This window comes from Clarias gariepinus, chromosome 8, assembly GCF_024256425.1.
Source record: "Clarias gariepinus isolate MV-2021 ecotype Netherlands chromosome 8, CGAR_prim_01v2, whole genome shotgun sequence".
Lineage (NCBI taxonomy): Eukaryota > Metazoa > Chordata > Actinopteri > Siluriformes > Clariidae > Clarias > Clarias gariepinus.
The window spans coordinates 1,559,616-1,582,607 of NC_071107.1; the positions used below are offsets into that span (position 1 = coordinate 1,559,616).

Genomic DNA, 22,992 nt, shown 5'->3' on the forward strand with positions numbered 1-22,992 from the left:
ACACTCACTCAGCTCTCTCAGTACATACACACTGGGCTTAAGCTTAGGCAATATTTACTTTGGCAGGTTTTAAATCATTCGATATATCAAACTTCAATATGTTGTGCATGCAGTCCATGGATGCGATCGTACATGCACAGCGCATTAGACTGCAAACGTGAAACCTTACAGTACCTGCTTGTAAACATCAAAGGAATAAATGTTCTGGGAGGAAATTCATCTTGTCTGTAGTTACGAAAGAGCGTGTCTTTAATGTAGCGTTTTTTTTTTTATAGCAGATAATGGCATTTTTGCAAAACAATGGCATTTTTGGAAAGAAGTACACTGAAGGTGTTTTTAACGAGCGTACATTTTATATGTAACTCAGTAGGGATTAAAAAGTGCTGACCACAGCATTTTTTTTTATCACTTTCTGATAGTGAAGGAGCGCAAGCAAGAAAGACAAACAGTATGATGATGAAAGACTTATTAGTATATGAAATTAAGATATTCCGGCCATATTGTATTATTTCCAGTACTGGAATGAAATTAAATATTATTTCATTATTTCAATAATATTTATTTTGTAGATGCTCCTCTGTATTTAACGTGACAGCACCTTATGGCACAATCTGCTCAAACCTCTTGATTTTCTGCCTCCAAAGTAAACATTATTTTTCGCAGATCTTAAATTCATCAGCATTATTAATAACATCATAAATCTAATCTAGACTTCAAGCTAGATGGGATTGTCTGAGTATTATTGTTTCAGAATGTGTCCGCTGGTGATAGAGCTTTATTGCTGGAAGAGAAGCCAAGTGTGAAAGAACAATTACTTTTTGACATATAACTCCCCCCCCAAACCGCCCCCCCCCCAAAAAAAAAAAAAAAAAAAAAAAAACCACACACACTCACCTGCACAAAACAAATAACATTTGAGTACTCAGGTCATTTGTGTAGTTTTGTATTAACATTATTGGGGTGGAGAAGAATTTCATGTATCCAGGTCTTTAAACACACTTCCTGATCACACACGTATATTGCACACATAAAATAAAAATAAAATAAAATCTACAACATCAAGTTGGCCCATCTGTTGCTCGGACACTTCATATAAATACATGTACGACATAAGCACAAACACACACACACACACACACACACACACACACACACACATACAAGAGTCAGACACGTATACAAACACTGCAATATGTTGTTGTTTGTTTTTGTCCAGCCTTGTTGTTCAGAAAAACAAAAACAGTTAAAAAATAAACAAAAATATTTTTGGTCTTTAGTGTAACAGTCAAATGTGTTGACAAAACAAACAAGCATTACACATACTGTACAAGGGGCGTTCGAGTCAAACTGGGACTTGTGATGAAATTTCATCACAACCCTAACCTTAATCCCGAGGATTGACATTTATAGAAAACTTCACAAAAAAAAAAAAAAAATTAAATGGTGATGAGACTACTTGATGCGTTAAAACATCTGAATGGTGCAAGTGATTTAAAGAAGGCGGCGGTATGTCCGTGAATGGGGATCCCGTCCCAGGTGGCTCGGAGCCTGTTACATTAACATTCAGCGAACTGTGGAAGTGATGCATCTGTCTTTGTGAACTGTACACACACTCATCCAGCAACACCACTTGCACATTACAGGAACTCAGCTAAAAGTTATTGTCACATCCCCCGTACAGTCCTGACCTCGCTCCAGGACAATTCCACATACAGTATTGTGGCTGTTAGAGGAGTTCCTGGGAGGCCGGGGTGTCCAAGCACTAGTGAAACACTGCGATAAGTGCATTAGTGTAGCAGGGGATTATAAAGAAAAATAAAGGGAGTTTTTACTCTAAGAACTGTTCCAAAAGTCCTGGTTTGACTCGAACACCCCTTGTATACACAGTTGATCTTAAAATTATAGCAATACTAGATTCATTACCTGTAAGCTGTACTAATTGAAGTGAAAATAAACAAAAAAAATGCATTTAAGTATTTCTAGAATACACAAGTTTTACTTTTTAAATTAAATTATGAAAGAAAATTAACTTTTTCCATGATACTCAAATATTGATGACTTGACAACACAAAAAAAAAAAAATTATAACACTGCATTCAATGCAGTGTATGTATACTATATATATATATATATATATACTGCATACTGTATGTACATGCATTTTTATTTCATTTACTGTACATCCTTACATTTTAACCCAACATTATTTTCAATGAAGATGAATAAGAAGAAGGCGAGTCCGGCGCGTATCCGCGAGTCTCGTTTCACGAGTCCACCTTGCCGTACGTCCCCTCTGGCGGCCGGTAGATCTTGGGGAAGGCCATCAGCTGCAGCACGTTAAAAGCATACTTCCTGCATTTTATATTCTTTTGCACGTTCTCAATCCGGCATCCTTCTCTGATTACAGGGAGATTGGGAGAGAAGGAGAAACGATAATATAGTTATGAGAGAATGAGAATGAGACTCATGCTGCCCATCTGCATTAGTGCTTCACTTATAATTGCACTTACAAACGCATCTTAAGTCTCATCTTTATTGCAGGTTCCCCGTTTGATAACCTCAACGCTGTGAGTTCTCGACTCGGATTGGTCAGAAGGTGTTTATGTGTTTTCCTTAACAGCGTCTCAGTAACTGTAACACCAGCTCTTATTTACATCACATTTGTTCTAATATGTTATCGTTGCCATGGTAACAGCTGCAACACATTGTACAGTACAAAGGACATACATGAGTATAATGTTATGTGTAAATATGTTGTTACTGTATGTAACTAAGTGCAACTTATGGATGTTGATATAGTGAAGCGTCTGTGTTTGTTTATTAATTATGGAAGGAGTCTCCAGTGTCAGTGGGTTGTAATGGTGACCTCTTCTGCAAGTGATAACCAGGACTCACCTGCCCGGTGGAAGTTCAACAACGTAACTCTAAGAGGTTAAACAAAACATGATTTATCATTGTTCATGTCTTTTATATTTATTATCATGATGAGGGTTGTGGTCCATCTCTGACTCATCAGTAATAAATCATTGGCAAATTCCTGATGCATAAGAGGAATAATAAAAAAAAACAACAACGTTAAGTTGATGATACGGTGATACACGACCACCGCATGGATTGATTTCCAATAACAGCATGCTTTATTATGTTTACTCCCCTACATATCAGGTTATTATGTGTTTTAATTATTTAATTAATTATTAAGTTAGTAACCTAGTAACCCAGTGTAAGAATCTATCCAGTGACGGACACTTCAAAGCACACTCAAAGGAGAATTTTGTGATTAATTAATTGATCGATAAAATAAACTATTTATTAAATGAAAGTTATTTATTTTTGGAGGGAGAGATTGAGACTGTCACTGGTATATCATAATCTATAATCTATATGTATAATATGTATAAAAGACTGTAATCCATTATTTCATGCCCAGGTTTATGATTTTCTTTCATCCTTAACATATGCAAAAGTCCTTTCTCCTAAAATAGTCACTACAAACAGCACACCACAACGAATAACCTGCAAAATCCTGTAACAGATTGAGTTTGAAATTTTTCAAGCAATTTGTACAACTTGTTCACATCGTAAAAGCAAATGCTTTGGCACATTCATGCCGATGAGCAAAAAGTTTTATTCTGGTTCTCTGTTGAAGCGTCTCAATCGTAAAACATCAAAGCATCAGTCCATCGTAGAGATCACTGCATGAAAAATGGTTGAACCAGGGGTCATAATCCAGTAGACAGTTCTGTTACACCATTGTTTTTTCTTTGAAAAAGTGTCCAGAAATGATGAATTGCTCTCTGAGAAATCTTGACTTCACCTACTTTATTTATTAATTTTTTTTGTCAGTGTCTTTTTACATTTCCCCTAGGCGGTGTAAAACTTCCCAGGCTTTTGTTTCTTTTTTCTCATCGCTTATATGAGAACAATTCCTAAGGTTCGTCTATCCCCGGATATCTACACAACTTTCTGTGTTTGTTTTACTCTATTTCACCGGAGTTTGTAAAACTGCTCATGGTCTTGGCATGGCTAAAAAGTAAAAAAATAAAAAACAAAAAATGAATTTTATGTGAATGAACTGAAACACATTTGACATTCCTGAAAAGATTTTTTCCATGCTGCCTGGTAGTGTGGATGAGTAGGTCATTGTAATACCGCGCCGCACGTACTGCTCTGCCCAAAGGGCGTGTCCCATATTTACTTTTCTAATTTTGTTTATTCTGTAAAACAAAATCTTGTTTGTATCATTGCTTGTCAACAAATTACAAAACAAACAGTAAAAGGTCCAGTTTCCTAGAAAGTTCCTTGTAATCAATCTCCTGTAAACAGTAACGTGTAATGTCGCGCTGCTGAAACTGATACATTCAACACAGAAAAACAAGTGCTGAGTTGAGCATTTTTAATCATCGGCATCAAATCGTAGCCATGGTTTGGATCAGGATATACTTGTTGCAAAAAATGTAACAATTTTGCATTTCATAGTAAAACACCTTTTCAGGTTTATGTCTTTTCATGTGAAATATAAATCGGGCAAGTTTCATCCCAATGACAATTAAGATCATTGAAAGATTTGAATTTAAAAACGTTACGGACACTAAAACTTAAAAGGGCATTAAATTGCATTAAATTGCATTTAGCACATGTATTTGTTTTTATCTGTTAAAAATATAAATGCGTATGCATGTTTACAAAAAAACAAAGCATGGATCGGAAGAAAAATTATGAAAAATTATTTAATATGAGAAATGTTGTTATACTGTATTGATCCTAAAATCAAATTTTGAGACACTTTTTAGCACCAATACCACGTTTTTACAGAAATTCGACCGAGTTGTTGGCTTTTGCAGGTAATCCATTAAGTTGTACTTTAAGTTCTGCTCAAGGAATTTTCTTGTCAACTAAAAACAAAATGTCAGTGCTATCAGATCGACTAATCAATGATGTCACACAAGATAGAAGAAAAAACGCTTAGTCATGTTGTATAGTCTATTTACTTCTAATTTGTTGACAGGCCATGTGACTGCAATATAGAAAAAAGTTAGACTGAATAAGACAGGACATAAAAGTAAGTGTGTGAAAGACTTCTTAGAAATTATAAGGCAATCTTGTTACATTATCTTTGATAGGGGCAACAGAGATGCACCACTGCCCAGGAGACTTAGGGCACAAGGCAGGGTACACTCTGGACAAGGTGTCAATCCATGGCATGGCACACACACACACTCATTTACACACTATGGGCAATTTGGGAACACCAATTAACCTAATCTGCAGGTCCATGCACACAGAGACGGGAATCGAACCCAGACCCTGGAGATGCAGAGCGACAGTGCGAACCACTACATCACTGTGCCACCTTCGAGTAATGCATACGGTATAAATAAATACTGTATCCTTGCATCCTTGAGCTGCGATGTCCTCACGTCCTTCTATTTAAGAAAACCAGTTCATCTTTAGTTTATGTAATGCTTCATACTGTACGTTCCCCTGATTGACCTGAGAGTGATTTATCAAATCTGGACACATTCCTAAAAAACATTTCATATAAATGTCTACAAAATATGCTCTACAGATTAAGACAGCTGATTCAACCCTTTTGCATGTAACGACTTATGCGTTGAACAAACGCCTAAAGGTGTGTTTCGAGCTTTTAAAAACTTCCTTGTCAGGAAATTCTTTTTAGCGCAGCGACCAAATCCTGCCTGATCTGGTATTAAGGACGGAATAAAGGATTAAATAAAATAGCTGCAAGTTTGAACGAGTGTTCAGCACTTGGAACACTCGGATGAACATGACATCCTGAACAACTGTTTATGAGCAGATTCCTTTTACACAAAACTACATGAATGAGCAAAATGTTGAAATGCGCTTCAAGTCTGAGCATGGGTGATGCATTAGATTAGAGGTCACCGTGACGAGCGCTTCCTGTCCATCATAGGGATGAAGCGCCGTCCTCACAGGGAAAGAGATAAGACCAGAATTGAGAACCTGTCAGCTTATTATGTAAACAGTAACGACAGACTTTCTACTTTGAAGTGGGAAACAAAACAAGCGAACCCCGAGAGATGTCTTTAAAGAGGATTATAGCAAAGGGAAATGATAAATGTGTCAACAAGCATACCCGAGAGACACGGCAGAAGAGAGGAGGTAGCTTTTCGCGCCGCCAGCGAGCGCAGAACAAAGTTAGACAGCACGAGGGTTGTTAGGGTATAATCAGGAGTTTATTGATATTTTGCAAGCAGGAAAACAAGACTTAAAATGAGCCACACTACCAGAAGGTGAGAGCTAACGAGAAGAAGAGCGATCGGGTAGAATTGGCGTGGCGCCGGCTTGTGATTGGCTACCGAGCCTGCCTCAGGGTCGTCCCATTGGGCACCTTCGCCCTGGGCCAGCCGACTGCTGACAAGCCGAGAATAGAAACAGAGAGAGAGAGAGAGAGAGAGAGACAGAGAAACACACAGACAGGTATAAAAGAGGGTTAGTAAAATTAAAAGTTAGCCCAACAACACCGACGCATGCACACACAGCCTGGTATGTGGATGGGGACATGAATTATGAACTATGCATTAGGGAATGAATATATATATATGAGCGTTGGTGCAGGAAAGAATGCAACTAGATAACACAACAATGTCGCTTTTAGCGACAGAACAGAAACGATTCCGCGTCGCTTTAGCAGACTGAAAGGAAAAGTTTCTGAGCTGCCTTCATGAGCGTCTAAAATGTCAACAGTTACTGGAATTTGCACAACAGCACTGAATGCGTTGCTCATCTGCCACCACAAACACACACACACACAAAACAAACAAAAACACAATGGGTGTCTTTTTATACTTCACAAACTCTGCTTTCAACCATTTCGGGATGTTTATTCACTGGGAGGTTTTGGTACGGAGAATGTGCTGCCTGAAGCACAATACAGCTCGGGTTTTCCAAGACAAATCAATCATGTGGATTTACGTCAATTCTTTAACTGGATGCATCTTATAAGGTCAAAGATTTGTACCAGAGACGATAATGATGATGATGATGATGATGATAATTCTTATTATATATATATATATATTTTTTTTTTTTAACCTTTTTTTTTTACACGTTACATTTAAAACAGCTTCGTCTTATCAGTTCGGAGTCAGTGGCGCTTAATTACTCTTTTTCTATGAGGTCACATTAGTGGTTAAATCTACAGTAATCGTCCTGTATAAACCCTGACCAATACAAACAAACAAAGGCAGGGATGAAAACAACTACAAAGTGAATTTTGCATAATAGGTCCCCTTTACAAACCAAAGGTCAGAGCTATGTATAACCCATAGAAAATAAAAACCACAAATATTCTCTCTCATACTTTAACTTTCACTTGCGTCAAAAGATTCTTTGATTTAATCTGAATGATATGCCGCACTGACATTTCAGCTAAAATATTTTCATCACGTTTCCTCGTCTTCTCGAAGTCAAAAGAATCAGGAAGGAATCTCGTCTCCACCAGGATGTTAAAATTTCTGTCTTCAGCCCTATGAGGATCCGATCTATATATCTTAAACGGTCAGTCTTACCCACTTCATCGGGGTAGGGGAGGTTGTGTAATGATGCAGCACAACCCACAAGGGGACTGCTGGTCTTTCCTGATAGCACGACCCGAAGGGGGCTCTGTGTTCAAGTCAAACCAGGACTTGTGCTGATGAAACTACTTGTGAATGAAGGCGTAAAACCCACTTACACAAGAATCTGTCCATCAAACATCTGAATGGTGCAAACGCTTTAACGAAAGCCGTAAGACCGTGAATGACGATCCCGGCCGAGGAGCCCAAAAAAACTTTCTACCGTGATGATATCCCTCAACAATCTGTCTGTCTCTCTCCTTACAAAAGACTTCACATCAATGATACAGAATTACCTTGCCAACAACACCACATTATTTTCACTCTGTTTACTCTTAAATTACGCGAAGCATCATCTGCATACCGCAGTGTTTATATGTGAGCGGTTGCTATGGATACAATAACATATTATTAGAACATGTGCATAAATATAATATTTTTCATGTCACTGCTTGAACTAAAATAATGCACACCTTCTGACCAATTAGCTTTGCACAATTGACTATGCAGAGGTGTAAAAAGAATAAGTGAGAATGCAATAAATATTTCTAAAATAATACAATAAATATGAAATGTAAAAAAAAAAAAAACGAAAAAAACAGCTACCTAAAGAATTAACAGCTCCTGGATATTTTATCTCTGAAACATTTGACCTGACTGAATTGGTGCCACACACTGCCTTCTTAGCATGATTACTGTATATTATCTCAGACGATCGGGGCTAATGTTTCTTCTTATTGGTGATGTGGATATATCATCTAGATAATGATTACACTTTGGGCCTTTATAAACTTGTACTGAGTAAACACTATACCGAGGGAACATGCACATCTGGCAAAGTGCTTAAAACTAGCTGTGTGGACTGACATGACTTCAGCGGGAACATTGAGCAATGTCACTAACAGTACTACCCTTTTTATTAGCGCAGATAAAACAAGTTCATGACCTACTGGAGAAGGAATATAGTAGTTAATCGTGAAATACAACAACATGGGTATCTCAATGCTGGGGATGTCCATCTTTTCTTCCATTTTCAAACTAAAATCCTTTAAAATGAAAAAAAAAAGGAAAGGAATAAATGAAAAAAGGCATCTGTATTGTGAAATACATCATTTACCCAACCAGACTATATATTCTTCCCACTGTGTTGGTTAGTAAACACATCATTATGTCATATTACTGTACATAACTGTCTACATTTTTAAATAAGATCTTCTGATTCACTGTAATGCAACAGCTAAACTGGATTACGGGAAAAGTATTTTCACATTTTTACTTTTCCACATGCCTATTGTGAAATAATCTAAATCAGATCTGCTAAAACAGGATCCCTTTTTTTTTATTTTCTGATTCCTGTAAGGACAGAATAGAAAGGACACATGGTGGGAGACCTGCGAGTACTTTTGATAGAGGAAGAGGAAGAGGTACACGCTACCAAAATGTGCAATTTGAACGACTTATTTCAGGTAATGAAAAAGTTGTGCACACTTTTGCATTGCTTTTAGTGCAGCCCTCCTACTATCTGATGTCCATTAATTTTTTTAAACATATTAATTAAATTGTGTAGGATGTGCCATTTTTGTGGAATAAACAGTAAATATATATATATAAAGCTTAATTGGTGCCCATGGTGAGCTCCCTATTACATTGTAAAGGATAAGCGCTATAGAAAATGAATGAATGAATGAATGAATAAATGAATAAATAAATCTCCTATTTAAATAGATAACGTTAAGCGATCATCTGTGTATAGGAATACTTGCTCTTTAACTCACTCATTTTCTATACCTTTATGGGGCCCTGGGGCCTATCCCAGGGGACTCTGGTGCACATGGCAGGGTATAGGCAGGGTGTTGCCACAATGCCAACTAATATGCCTTTGTGCCACCTATCTCGGTATATTGCAAGTCTAAAAAGGAGGAATCGTTATAACTACTGTAAGTGAACAATAAAATGTATGAAATGTTACACAATGATTAATGCATACAAGTTTTATACTGGACTTTTACATTTGTACAAGATGCACAGGCCGTTACTATGTGTTTATGTGTACAAATGTGATAGCCACCACTGTATTAGTCTTAATATTTGGAACACAAACAAGCTCAGAGGAACAACAATATAAAACTATTTTAACTATACCATTATTTATTTAATAAAAAGAAAGCCAAAAAGAGAGAAAATCATTGATAGATGTGTGGACCTCTACAAAAGCAGATGTTTTGGCAGTTTTCCGGTATTTATCATTCAGGTGTGTTAACACAATGTCAAGAGGAAACGACATACATGTATGCAACTGTTGCGGCACATCAATCTGGAAAGTGTTATAAAAATCATTTGCAAACAATTTGGAGTTTAATATTGTACAGTAAGAAGGATTATTCACAACTGGTGGAAAGCCAATCCTCCCAGAAGTGGACATCCCAGCATGTGTCAGACTCATAAAAATACAAAAACAACAAAGAGACCCTGCAGGCCTCACTGAGCATGTTGTCCACAGTTTGCTTAGAAGGGTTGCTAGGAGAAAGTCTTTTTTTTTCTAAAAAGAAAATAAACAACGCACAACTCAGGTTCAGAAAACTGCATCTGAACAAACCACAAGACTCTACTTTGATCTCACAGACGAGACCAAAGTGGATTTGTTTGGACTCAATACCCAGTGCCATGACTGGGGAAAAAGCAATCAGAATCAGCTCATAAACACTGTCGACCACAGCGGTGGAAGGGTAATGATTTGCGCTGGTTGAATGCCCAAAAACTCAATGAACTGAAGCAAAGTTATATAGAAAAATGGACAAAATCGATGTGAGAGACTGAGAAATTCATACAGGAATTGCTACCAAAGGTGGATCTACAAGCTACTGAATCATGGGGTATTTGGTTTTTTTCTTTTTGGCTTCATTTTCATTATATTTATGGCACAAAAAATTGTTCGTCCGAGGTTGTATTTGCCTGACACTGAGACCCACTAAGATCAGATGATTTTCATTATGTTTTTACACGCGATTGGATTTATCCATCACCCCAAAACCTCTATGTACTCTATGAGTGCGCTCAGCAATCAGATCACATGTCGCTCTAAAAAGCAGAAATAGTGAAGCTGTAGATCTATCCTTGTCTGTTCAGAGTGTCAGCGTTGTGGCTTTACACAGAAACAAGTGTTGGAAGTGACAATCTTTAATCCTTCAGCACAGGATGCCGAAATAAAGGGAAGTGTCTTTCCTGAAAAAATGAACAAAAAAATCAAAGTACGAGAAACAAGAAGTGGAAATTCCCACAGTGACCTAGAGTGGGGAAGGAAAAACACGGTAGACGCTAAAAACTTGATGATCTATGCATATGTAGCTGCAAAGTGTTGCTAAGATTAATAACTAGGATTTTTTCAGGATGGGCGTTGCTTTTTCTTCCAAAAAATGAACTGAAACAAAACCTTACTACAAACTTTTCAGCGTAAGCTATAAACTGTCTGATGAGAACCTGAGCTAATATCTGGAATCCTATTTCATGGAAAAGCTCATGAGCACATGATGCTATCATGCCCGAACATTGTTCCCTGATGTCGACCCTGTAGGTAAATTTAAACATCTGGCGATGATGATGAGCAGAAGGTCAAACTCTGGGTATTTGTTTCTTTTTAAGGTTTCTAACTGAAAAGATTTAAGATTAAGATTCTATGATTTGTGGCAGGTACCTTACAGCAGAGTAAGGGGATTTATTTGCATATGCATGTTAGGAGTCTGGGGTCAAAGCACAAGGTGAGCCAGGATACAGCACACCTGGAGTAGATAGGGCTTAACAGTGGAAGCCTGGTAGTGCTGGGGTTTGAACTGCCAACCTTCTGACCAATAGCCGTAACCGATTGAGCCACCACGAACCCTTACGATTAAACTAATTGAATAGAATGAAGTACATCACAAACTTAAACTTACAAAATACATTTCTAAATATTATTACTGTATACTATATGAATTAAGATGACAATCATTGAGCATGAAAAAATAAGAATTAAACTTAAGCATTATGGAAATAAATCTGTCCTCGATACATTATTTCTAAATAATCTGATTTAATCTAGCTAAATAAAAGGCTTATAATTAAGTCAAGCATGAGTTAGTAGAGTCTATAGACCTCCAAGTAGAGTTATGCGAATGTGAAGCAGGTTTTGAAGGTGAGAAATGTAGATGATGAAGCAGGAGAAAAGTAAATCGAAGCAATTTGGGAGAAATTTACCTGCGCATGCAGTCCAGTGCCCGGACGAAATAGTCCTTATGAAGCTGGTGCTCGTCCCTCAGCAGGGCACACTGCTCCAGCGTCACTGACATGGACGTCCTGTCTTTGGCACTTTTACAGCTGGTGAAGCGGATGCCGTTAAGCCGCCGGCAGATCTGACAAAGGACAAAACAGGCCTTAACTTTCACCAATAAAAGCACAATAACATCACTGCTTGTTTAGCTGGACAGCCTGTCCTAACTCATGTCTCTGTAGAAAGATGTTTTCCCTGCAAGTGTTTGTTCTGGAAGAGTCCTGGCCCTTTCCTTTTTTTTCCTTACCCAACCTAACACTCAAAATAAACTGCTGTGTGCTGAATGGGAATGATAGGCATTGTCAGGTAAGCTGCCAGGTTCTGCCACATATCTGATGGACACACCGTACTCATAGCAGGGAGGTGATTATGTGTGAAGGAACAAAGTACAAGTACAAAACACAGTTCTGGCACATTGGCTTGGCTAGGCTCCAAATTCCATTTCCACTTAGGGAGCAAACTCCTGTAGAGGCACTTCACGCTGATTGAGGTCATCAAAACATGTAAAGAACTATCTTTTTGTGGATAACATGTAAACAGCAAACTAAAAACGTCTTGCACTAAACCAAGTCCTAGTCATGCCGGTAAATCTTCATACTGCTAAACAAACATTCTATGAAGGGTAATTATGCAACTGTGACACTTGTTTAGCCCGAGGTGTGTGTGTACGTCAGTGTATACATATGGGTGTGAGTATTTGATAAGGGAAGCTGAACTGTGTGTCATAATGACAAAATATCAGACCCAATATGTTGCCTGGTATTTGTTTAATGCTAATCTGTAAGGTGACTTTATCTTACAGAAAAGTTATGCTAATATAGTCGAGATATTCTAAGCTTTCATTCATCTCTGTAGTGATTATCATGTACAGGGTCATAGGAAGCCTGGAGCATATCCCAAGAGACTTTAGGCACATGGTGTGGTACACCCTGGACACGGTGCCAATTCATCACAGGTCACAGAGACACTCTATAGGCAATTTGGGAATGCCCATCAGCCTAATCTACTGTACATGTCTTTGGTGTGGCATGGTGACTCAGTGAAGGCACTGTTGCCTGGAGTTTGCAAGTTTTCCCAGTGCCTGTTGGGTTTCCTCTAGACATGCAGATTGGGCTAACTGGCATTTCCAAATTGCCCATAGTGTCTGAATGTGTATGTCAATGCGGTCCTTCCGCGGTCGTCAAAATGGGTATAAATTCAATGGTCGCTACTGGCCTCCAATAGTTATCGTTGGCCTCCATAGTCCCTGGTTAGACTAGAGAGGTTCCTAGATGGATGGATGGATGGATGGATGGATGGATGGCATGTCTTTGGACTGGGGGAGAACACCGGAGTACCTGAAGAAAAAAAGCGTGGGGAGAAAATTCATGCATACAGACCAGAGGCAGGAATCGAACCCTCGACCCTGTAGGTGCAGGGCCACAGTGTGACTGTAACTACTACACCAGCGTGTCACATGCAAGCTTTTGGTGTACTTTTTAAATAGAAAAGGTCATTGAGGAATAAAAGTAAAGTAATCTGTATCTGTTTCAATCTGTATATCAATTTGATATGGATTTTATTGATGATACAATCACAGCTCCTGTATTATTCCATAAAAGCCCCGCTGTCAGTGGTTGCTACACACCATACTACATAGCCACTGCATGCAGTGCTGGTCCCAAGCCCGATTACAAAAATGCGAGGATTGTGTCCAAAAGAGCAAACCTGTGCCAAGTTGTGTGTGGATCACAGGGTCTACTGTGGCAACCCCTTGGGAGCAGCCAAAAAGTTTGGTATTAGCTCAGTGACACTACTCATCAATTCAAGTCATTAATTTTAGAAGTAGCTAAGTAACCCAAGGACACACCGGTGGTAATGGAAAAAGCTAAAAAGGTTGAAGTAGCAGGCATTGCAAATAATGCTTACAAAACCTTTTTCCAGATTCAGAAGAGTCAGAAAAGCTACAGCAAAACAGGTGGGTGTGTGGAAGGAAATCATCTAAATTTGACCTCTGACACACTTTCCAAAAGAAAGCTACATTTAAAAACTTCAAGCATTCTTGAGAATCAGCGCCTTTATATCTGAGTCTCTTTGAAAGCAGAATGATGCTTCCCTCTGGTTAGAGCAGAGATCTTGCCCATGGTGGAGGAGCATCATCTTAGGTTTTTATTGATGAGTGATGGAAAAACGAGAGCCCCAGCATGGTAGCTTTGGGGTTAGCACTGTCAGCAAAACCTCAAACTACCTGTAGTGTTCGTAATGATAAGTAAATGTGTGTTTTTGTGCCCTGTGATAGGCTGGACACCCCCATCCTGCTTTATGCCCTTAGTTCTCTGAGATAGGCTCCAGGTCCCCTGCAAACTTACGCAGAATAAGTGGTATAGATGATGGTCGGATAATTGGATGGATAAAAAAAGGGGCAGGAAACTGTAGCTAACAAGAAACCATGTTACCGTTGCTGCACTAGTCACTGCTCAGTGTGGATGGTGCTCTCAGGTGATTGCACCCCTTGTAGAGCTCCCCCCGCATGGTGCTGTTTCTAAGTGCTGTTCCCAAGTGTCTTAGCACCTTAGAGACAAATTGAAGTATTTTTATCATATAAAGTGGCAATGACAACAACTGACCTCCTTCCCCAGGATGTTAATGGGACAGAACCATGACAGATCCTGCATAATGTAAACACCAAGGTACTGGACACTGTTTACTCTATTCACTAGGGTCTTAGGGGGTGGTACGAGGGGTGGGCATCAAATTTGCATTGCCTTTCAAAGAACGCAGAAAATATTTGCCCAAATTATGTCCCTGGAAATGAGTATGGTTATTAAAATGTTTTCTTTTTGAAAAAAATCTGCGCATGGTGCCGCTAGATGGTCAAAACCAAAATGGCGCACCCCGGGGGACAAAAGTTTAAATGCGCCTTCTTCATGACAATGCACCAGCACATGAAGCTTATGAAATGGTAAGCCTTTCGGGGCAACTTGGGGTACAAAATGGGGCAGGACGAGGTTTGACGATGACGAGGTGGACCTTTTCCTCAAGAGCCAAAAAGAAGGCTTCATCAAAGATGGTCTCCACCGGCTCATCTATCATTTGGAGAAGTGTGTTGCCTTAGGTGGAGGACATGTACAGAAGCACTAAGCTCACGACCAACGTTTGTTTTTCATTACATCATTTTTTACTTAGTAATAATCACAATTTTATGACCGCCCCTCATAGTTCCTCTCCTGCCTTGTGCTAAAAGTCCAATATCCAGTTCCTTTTCTTGCTGACACTCAGGGGAATTTAGGTTGCGATATAACTTTTATATAAAGTTTGATCTGTTGATGTGACAGCGAGTCTCTAAGATGTGTGCAGCTCCTTCTAGTCAATACTGCCTAATTCAGTCTGCTGTGTCTGTTATTACTGCTTGCGCTAGAGAACGAGTGAGTGACTAATCCAGTTTTCCGCTGTGACTGGTTATCAATCCCGACCGTTTCATAACGACACACCTACATTCTCTTCCAATTTCATTTTAATGTTCAGTGTATCAGTCTAAAGTATGACGTGTATGTAATGGTGCTATAATCTTCAGACACATGTCAAGCCACATAAGGCAAGACACGTTTCTCTTTACTACCATACAGTAATACTACAATCATGATACACATTAACATGGAAAAAAAAAATAACAGCACAAGCTTGTTTTTGCCAAGCTTGAAAGGTACAGTAGCAGGCATTATTTAAAGTTGGGTTGTTCCTTGTTACTCCTCCCTCTGACACTAAACGGTTGCTTGTCTTACCGCTCCTGCGAGCCAAAGGATTTCCACATTCTTCCTCTTCTTGGTCACAACATTTTGGCCAAGCGTATCAAGCAGCTCCTTCACATCTGGCTGCATATGAAAAGAAGGCAGATCTAAGCAAGAGAGAAAAAGACAGAGAGAGAGAGAGAGAGAGAGAGAGAAAATTCCAGTAAATATAAAGTAATAAAAAGAGAATGGATTCAATACCCAACTTGTTATGCAATGCGATAGGAATAAGGCTATCGCATTACAAATTCTAAGCCAAATTAATAAAGCCACATTGTTCAATTTGGCAGTTCACATTCATAATTACAAGTGACCATTGCCTGGCTCTAATGTGCCATGCGTAAATGCACGCATACTGTACATCTTATCTCAGGTCACCTGCGTTAAAACACGTCCTGGGATATGCTTGGGATTTTGTTCTAGAGGGCGGTGAGCAATCAACTGGATATAATAACTCAGCAATCCCAGCACTGCCGGTACTGATTGATCGACCGCCCCTACACATGCACAAAGATCACATGAATCTGACTATTCTCTTTCAAGTCACATGACCACTTGTTTATGTGAAAAATTTGGAACTTAGTCACTTCATGCTGGTAATGTTAACATACTGTAGCCTGAGACTGTGTAAAATGTTTATCTCTGGTTCCTGATCATTTCAAATGGATTTAGAGATTCCCCTAAATGGAAACACACACACACACACACACACACACACACACACACACACACATCTATCCGAGAGGTTTAGAGCTTACATAATGATAACTCACTCATCATTTATACCGCTTTATCCTCTATACAGGGTCGCGTCAAGCCTGAAGTCTGTCCCAGGAGACTTAGGGCACGAGGCGGGGTACAGCCTGGACGGGGTGCCAATCCATCACAGGGTACACACACACACACTCCCACTCTCATTTACACACTACGGGAACGGCGATTTGTTATAGGGGGCGCTCCAGTATGGCTCTGATGAATATGTTGTTAAGAGCGGGAGCCCCTATGCAGGAATTAGAGGGGAGCGTTGAGACGTGGGGTGATTATGTGTTCCTTGCATAAGCTAAGGAAAAATGCTTATTTATTTATTTATTTATTTATTTATTCTTCTCCGGAACATTATTTCTTTATCTCTAGCGAGACATATTGTTTACCTTTCAGGACCCTTTTCTGTTTTTTTCTTTTTTCTTTCCCCTATTCCAGAGCACCGCTCTCATACCTGGTGCTATTCAATGTTCGCACATAGTGTGCTGGTTTCTGGGGGGTTTAAATAACCTGCCAGACAGGTGTAGTGCGTCTTCTTTGATTGACAACATGGCGGGGTTGCCTAGCAACCACGGCCGGCCACTGCTCTGCCTGCATATAAATCTGCCTAGTTGGCTGCAGATTTGCCGGGTTACACAATTAACCTAATCTGCATGTCTGTGGGAGGAAACCGGAGTACCCAGCACACAGACCATGAACCCGGACCCTGGGGGTGCGAGGCCACGGTGCTAACCACTAAGCAGTGACACTGAGCTGCCCTCATAAAGATCAATATTCCATGATTTCTATTGAAGTATATTTTACACCACCTGTTAAAACAGATAGAGGTGTGAAGGAGGGGCGCTCTTGCAACATTTAGCCTGCAAACATTTTTTTGTTTTATTGCTACGAACCATTAGCTTTCAGGAACTTGATTAATGGTTAACGTTCGTACAGGCCATTAGGTTTATGTCGGATAGATTTGTTAATGAAGCACAATATTCCCAATTGTCCACAATTGTTTTTCAGGAAATGTATCGGACACTACGGCTCAAAGGTTTGGGATCATTTGCAGATTTCTTTGTTTTTCTTTAATGATTTATTTTCTACATTTCACAACAATACTGGAGCTATGGAATAACACACATGGAATAAGGTAATTATGCAACAACAGCATTTAAGACATGAAGGTCAGCCTTTCTGGAACAGTTCCTACAAGAACAGTATCGTGTCGAGCGCGTTTGTAAAACCCATCAAGCTCCATGATGATGAAACTGTCTCTCATGAAGACCTTCCCAGGAAAACAAGACCAAAACTGAGCTCTGCTGCAGAGGAGAAGCTCATTTAGAGTCACCAGCCTCAGAAATCACCAATTAACAACCAGCACCTCGGATTAGAGCCGTTATGAAGCTTTACAGAGCAGAAGTAGCAGATATACATCTCAATATCAACTGTTCAAATTATTGGGATTATTGTGTGTGTGTGTGTGTGTGTGTGTGTGTGTGTGTGTGTGTGTGTGTTAACTCAGGCGCTCTTTCTCGTTCTCTCTCCCCCACTGACGAGGTCGCACCTCCTCATCTATACAACTTCCACTCTTTGTTCTCCTGGATGATAAACTTTTCCTTTATGTGACAGATACATTTGTGTGCATGACACCAGGCCCTACGCCACACATTTAAAAAGTCTGCCTTTTGCTGAACAAAGAACCTTCTGACACCCATTGTGTGCGTTTTTGACTGTGGCTGTCTCTCACAGGAAAGTGTATCGACGCAGACAGACAGATCAAGTGACTTATCTTTAATTTTTTAAATATAATAGAAGACAGAACATGTTCATAAAATTAAAACCGAAATGGTACTATGAAGTAATAAGTCATGAGTGTCGCTTCGATTTCACAATCAAAACAATTCTTCTGTTGGGAGATGAACTCTTTGGATGCTAAGCAACATAACAAATAGGTTATTCGATAAACAGTGCCAGAGCGGCTGTGGTGAAACTAAGCGTGATTTAGTCTCACATCAGCATTAATACTGAATACATTTCTGGTGATGTAATCACAGATGTGTGTACTACGTTGGGGATTTTACAACATCTCCGAACACTTCTCATTCAATTACTGTAGATACTACCTGTTTTAATGAAAATCACTCCATGTGGCGTTTTATAGCTCACGGGGGACTTCTTGAAAGCGTTAGGTGTTATTTCTGGAACAAAAAAAAATAAAGTCCTCCACTTCCTGGATATGTACACACGATCATGTTGACGCGATGTTTGATCGAAACAATGCAGAACACAGCATTTCATTAATAATCTCAGACAAACTCAAGCATGTCTGGTGCCTGTAAGAAGTCCAGCCTCCTGGGTAAATACACCTGTGTCACCGGATTAGTCATGATCTCTACTGATGCATGAACTAAAATGAATCTGTTAAACTTCGGTGTGTTTAAAAGACATGCGACTATATGCAAAATAATGTCTTACACGTGCGTAGGCATGCAAAATGTTGCAATAACAAAAAAACAAATAAAATATAACCAAATAAGGCTTGGATTGATGTTAATTGCAAGGACGAGACACGTTAAGTAATAAGTAACTTCCTAGTACAGGGTGTAACCTCATGAGAGACTTACTTTCTATTGGAATCCTGTCGCTGAATGACTTATAATACGTCTCTAAAACGTCAAAATTTTTCTGATTTATCCTCTCCTGTAAGGATACATCCCCAAACCTGAGAGAGAGAGAGAGAGAGAGAGAGACAAAAAGAAGGTGCTGTCAATCGATTAATTTTAAAAAAAATCTAGTTAATCTCAGTTGTAGTCTGATTAACCGAATCACGATTAATCGAACCCGGTCCAAAAACCAACAATCTACAGCCCTAGCCTCCTGAGCCACCGCTCCCACAGCTTACAATCAATGTTTCCTTGTTAAAATCGTTCCCCTTGAAGGTAGCTCGAGCACACAATCTTGATTTTATCCAAACTTACATCTAGAAGCTTTTTATAATGATGTAATCATGCTGCGCTTATGGGAAGCCAGTGGGGTCAAACTTGGTCATATGATTGATTTGCATGAAAAAAAAAACTAGCAAAATTTCTAGATTATTTCACATGCGTTAATATTGACCACCATAGTATAAATGAATTACCGAATATGGTGGACATCAGGACATTAGCATCCGCAGGATTAAGGCGGATTTATTGACGTCATCGCTTAAGTTAAGTCACAAATACATTACTGCACAATGAAATTCTTTCTTCACCTATACCAACGAAACTGGGGTCAGAGCGCGGGGTCAGCCATGATACAGCGCGCATGGAGGGGATAAGGGTAAGGGTCCTGCTCAAGGGCCCAACAATGGCAACCTGGTGGAGCTGGGGTTGGAACTGCTGACCTCCTGATCAGTAACTCAGTGCCTTAACCCTCTGAGGTACGCACTCCACTCCCCCTTAAAAAAACATGGTAAAAAACATTCTCTTTTCACATGTTATGGTGTACCTCTCAGCGAATGTCTGCTGTTCGTTGATGCCCACGTTGAAGAGCACCGGGAAGACCTGCAGCAGCTTGCCCTGACGCACTTCATCTGGTAGCGTCTGGAAGGTTTGGAGTGGAAGTGGCACCTCTACAGTGTAATGGTCTCTGCATCACACACACACACACACACATATACACAAAAGACACAATGTGTATGAGCCAAAAGCATTTGCCATAAGCCATCTGGATTATTTTAAACATTCTACACACACACACATACACAAAAGACACAGTGTGTAGGAGCTCAAAGCATTTGCCATAAGCCATCTGGATTATTTTAAACAGTATACCTTCCTTCAGTAGCCATTTCTTTATTTCCTAATATTACCAGATTTCCATGTGAGGAAACGCCAAACATCCCCACCACTCCAAAACTGTTATATTGTCCTCTTCCTGTTTCCCTTCCCAACACACACACATACACACATACAGTACACTCTCTATTCTATTTGGAGTACAAAGCCAAGAACATTGCACCATAACAGTTCGTGGAAATGCACAACAGGTTCTTAAAAACCTGAAAACAACCCTGATGACCCTCTAAAACCACACGAGGTTGCACATCAAGGAAATCTTCTATCTTGGTGTTCCTAATGGAAAGAAAAGCAGACGAGCTGAAGCGGCCAACAGGATTAGAACACAGTCTTTGATTAAAACTGCAATGACAATGTGGCCTCGCAAGCACTTTCTCACGAGTCTCCAGACAAAGGAAGCACAGACTTATATGTTTATGCTGAGTCAATCTCTCAAGCTAGTAAGATTTCCTCTGTTTAACTAAACTAAACGCACATCCGCATGGTGTGAGATACCGGTTCTGCGAGGGGTGTTCGAGTCAAATCAGGACATTTCATTGTGCAGAATCACAGAACACAGTTATAAGAGGTAAACCTCAGACCGCTGCTACACTAATGTTATGCCTTTTACGCCTTTATTCACCAGAAATTACACCACAAGTGTCGATTTGACTCGAACACCGAGTATTGTAGTATAAATCCCTTATACAGCTCTCTCAGTGAGCTACTGTAGGTGCCGAGTTGTCCAATCAGATCTTCATACAGTTAATGCAAAGCAAATAACATGCTATATGCAGAAAGTGTGTGTGTGTGTGTGTGTGTGTGTGTGTGCATGTGTCTCACCGTCTGCCACTGACAGTGGGCTGCAGATTGCTGGGGTCGTCTGAAGTAGCTTCTGTGATTTTGAACATGACTTTGTGTAGATCAGAAATCCCAACCTCCATATCCTCCAGCATTCCTATCTCCTCACCTGAAACACAAAGGGAACAATTATACCTCTCTCCTTCTCATACACACACTTAATCATCATCATCATCATCATCATCATCATCATATAAACATTGACCAAACATACTCAAGTGTTTATGCAAAGTTGTGCATAGTTTAAATCATAAAAACTAACTCTTGCCCCACTCAGATCCAATCCCATTTCTTAAAAAAAAGAAAGGACTGATTGCCAGACCCACATCTGACGATGTTCTGCATGAATCTGGCTACATTTGTTCAGTATGATGTTATTATAAAACCAGGGCTGATTGTGTAGAATAACAGAACGCAGTTATGAGAACAGAAACTTTAATTATTGTTATTAAAGATTTCGCAGTAAATTTCCAGACGTGAATCAGACAGTTTTGCGTCTGGCACCAGCGTACTGAAAAAAAAAAAACATTTCACCTTGATGCTGTTCAAGCTTTAGTGTAACACTGGGATAAGTGCATTAGTGCAGCAGGAGGTTATATAGAAACATAAAAAGAGTTTTTAGTCTCAGAACTGAGTTCTGTTATTCTGTACAATCAGAAGAACTTTGCATTTCAGGCCGGTTGCAACTGGAAAAAAGAAAAGATCAATTCTACTTCTAAAGTTTATGCAACATGGACATGATCTTGCTTCCCTAAAAATTTCAAGTTGCCTTTTTTGGAGAGATGATTTCTAATGTGGCCTTAAAAATGGCAGTTTTTCAGTGTTACAGTAAATTGTCTCACAACAATCATTAAAAATGCAAATTATTCAGATTTCTTTATGAGTAGTGATATTAAAATTGGTGAAAGCTTCTGTAAAAAAATTTAAAGTTTTTTGGAAAAGCCTAAAAAGCTAAAAAAAAAAAAAGCTCTGTAGTGTCTGTAACCATGTCAAATTCATGTTGCAATATCCTAACAATTTAGCATTTTAAAATAATACACCTTTTCAGGTCTATGTCTTTTTGTGTGAAATGTAAATTGTCCATCTGAATGACAGTTAAGATCATTAAAGGATTTGAATTTAAAAAAGTAACAGACACTAAAAAATAAAAAGGGTATGAAATTGTATTTAGCAAATCTGCTTCTTTTTATCTGGTAAAAAATATGAATGTGCATGTGTACAGTATTTACAAAAACAAAAAAAAACTAAGCATGGATTGGGACATAAGAAGCAATAATTATCATCCCATCTCTAGACGAGACACCAGCACCAGCACCATGTTTTGGCCGTTTATATTTTTGAAGACAAGCTTACAAAGGAAAAAAAAATAAAAGATTAAATAAAAATAATTAAAAAATGCCTGTCTGGGTGATAAATGATGGAAAGCACTGTGATCCGGAAGGGTTTGCCAGAAGGGAAATCAGGGGCGGAGATCACCAGAGGAGGAAGGAAACCGTTTGGGGGGAAAGGAGGTCAAAGAAATAAAAGGGAGCTGCAGAATAAGATGAAGTGTTTTAAAAATGATGAATCACTTGGTATAAAGCTTTGATGGGAATTAAGTCAAGGTCTTTAAGGACTGGGATTTCATTTGTGCAGGTGATAAAGAATGCCGGGGAGGATAAGCAAGCTTGATACTGGGATAACAGGAATATAGGTGGGAGGTGATGAGAGGTGTACTGTAGGTAGGGATGTCTTTGGAGCAGGGTTTGGATGAATTGGGTAAATGATATGGATTAAATGTGAGAATCCCAGAATTGTGTGTTTTTAAGGCTGGGTAAGATTGCACTGCTTTGCTTCTAAGCCTTTGTTTGGACTCTTAAACTTGATTTATATCTATGAGAGGCTTCTACGTAAAGAAA

At 39.2% G+C, this 22,992-nt stretch overlaps 1 protein-coding gene across 9 annotated transcripts in view; it reads right to left on the bottom strand.

Annotated features, from left to right (window-relative positions):
* Positions 1-927: 927 nt before the first annotated feature.
* The window catches only part of inpp4b (inositol polyphosphate-4-phosphatase type II B), a 259,010-nt gene continuing 236,945 nt past the window's right edge, over positions 928-22,992 (bottom strand). For 5 of the 9 annotated variants that reach the window (XM_053502918.1, XM_053502919.1, XM_053502920.1 and 2 more), the window contains 6 exons: positions 21,077-21,203; positions 19,905-20,045; positions 19,040-19,137; positions 15,663-15,775; positions 11,829-11,983; positions 2,511-6,396 (listed from right to left, as the gene is read on the bottom strand). In XM_053502918.1, coding sequence (XP_053358893.1) covers positions 6,219-6,396; positions 11,829-11,983; positions 15,663-15,775; positions 19,040-19,137; positions 19,905-20,045; positions 21,077-21,203 — 812 coding nt within the window. In that variant the 3' untranslated portion in view covers positions 2,511-6,218. Of the gene's footprint in view, positions 2,398-2,510; positions 6,397-11,828; positions 11,984-15,662; positions 15,776-19,039; positions 19,138-19,904; positions 20,046-21,076; positions 21,204-22,992 lie in introns of those variants that run through there. The other 4 variants (XR_008361055.1, XM_053502915.1, XM_053502917.1 and 1 more) reach the window with 4 other exon arrangements.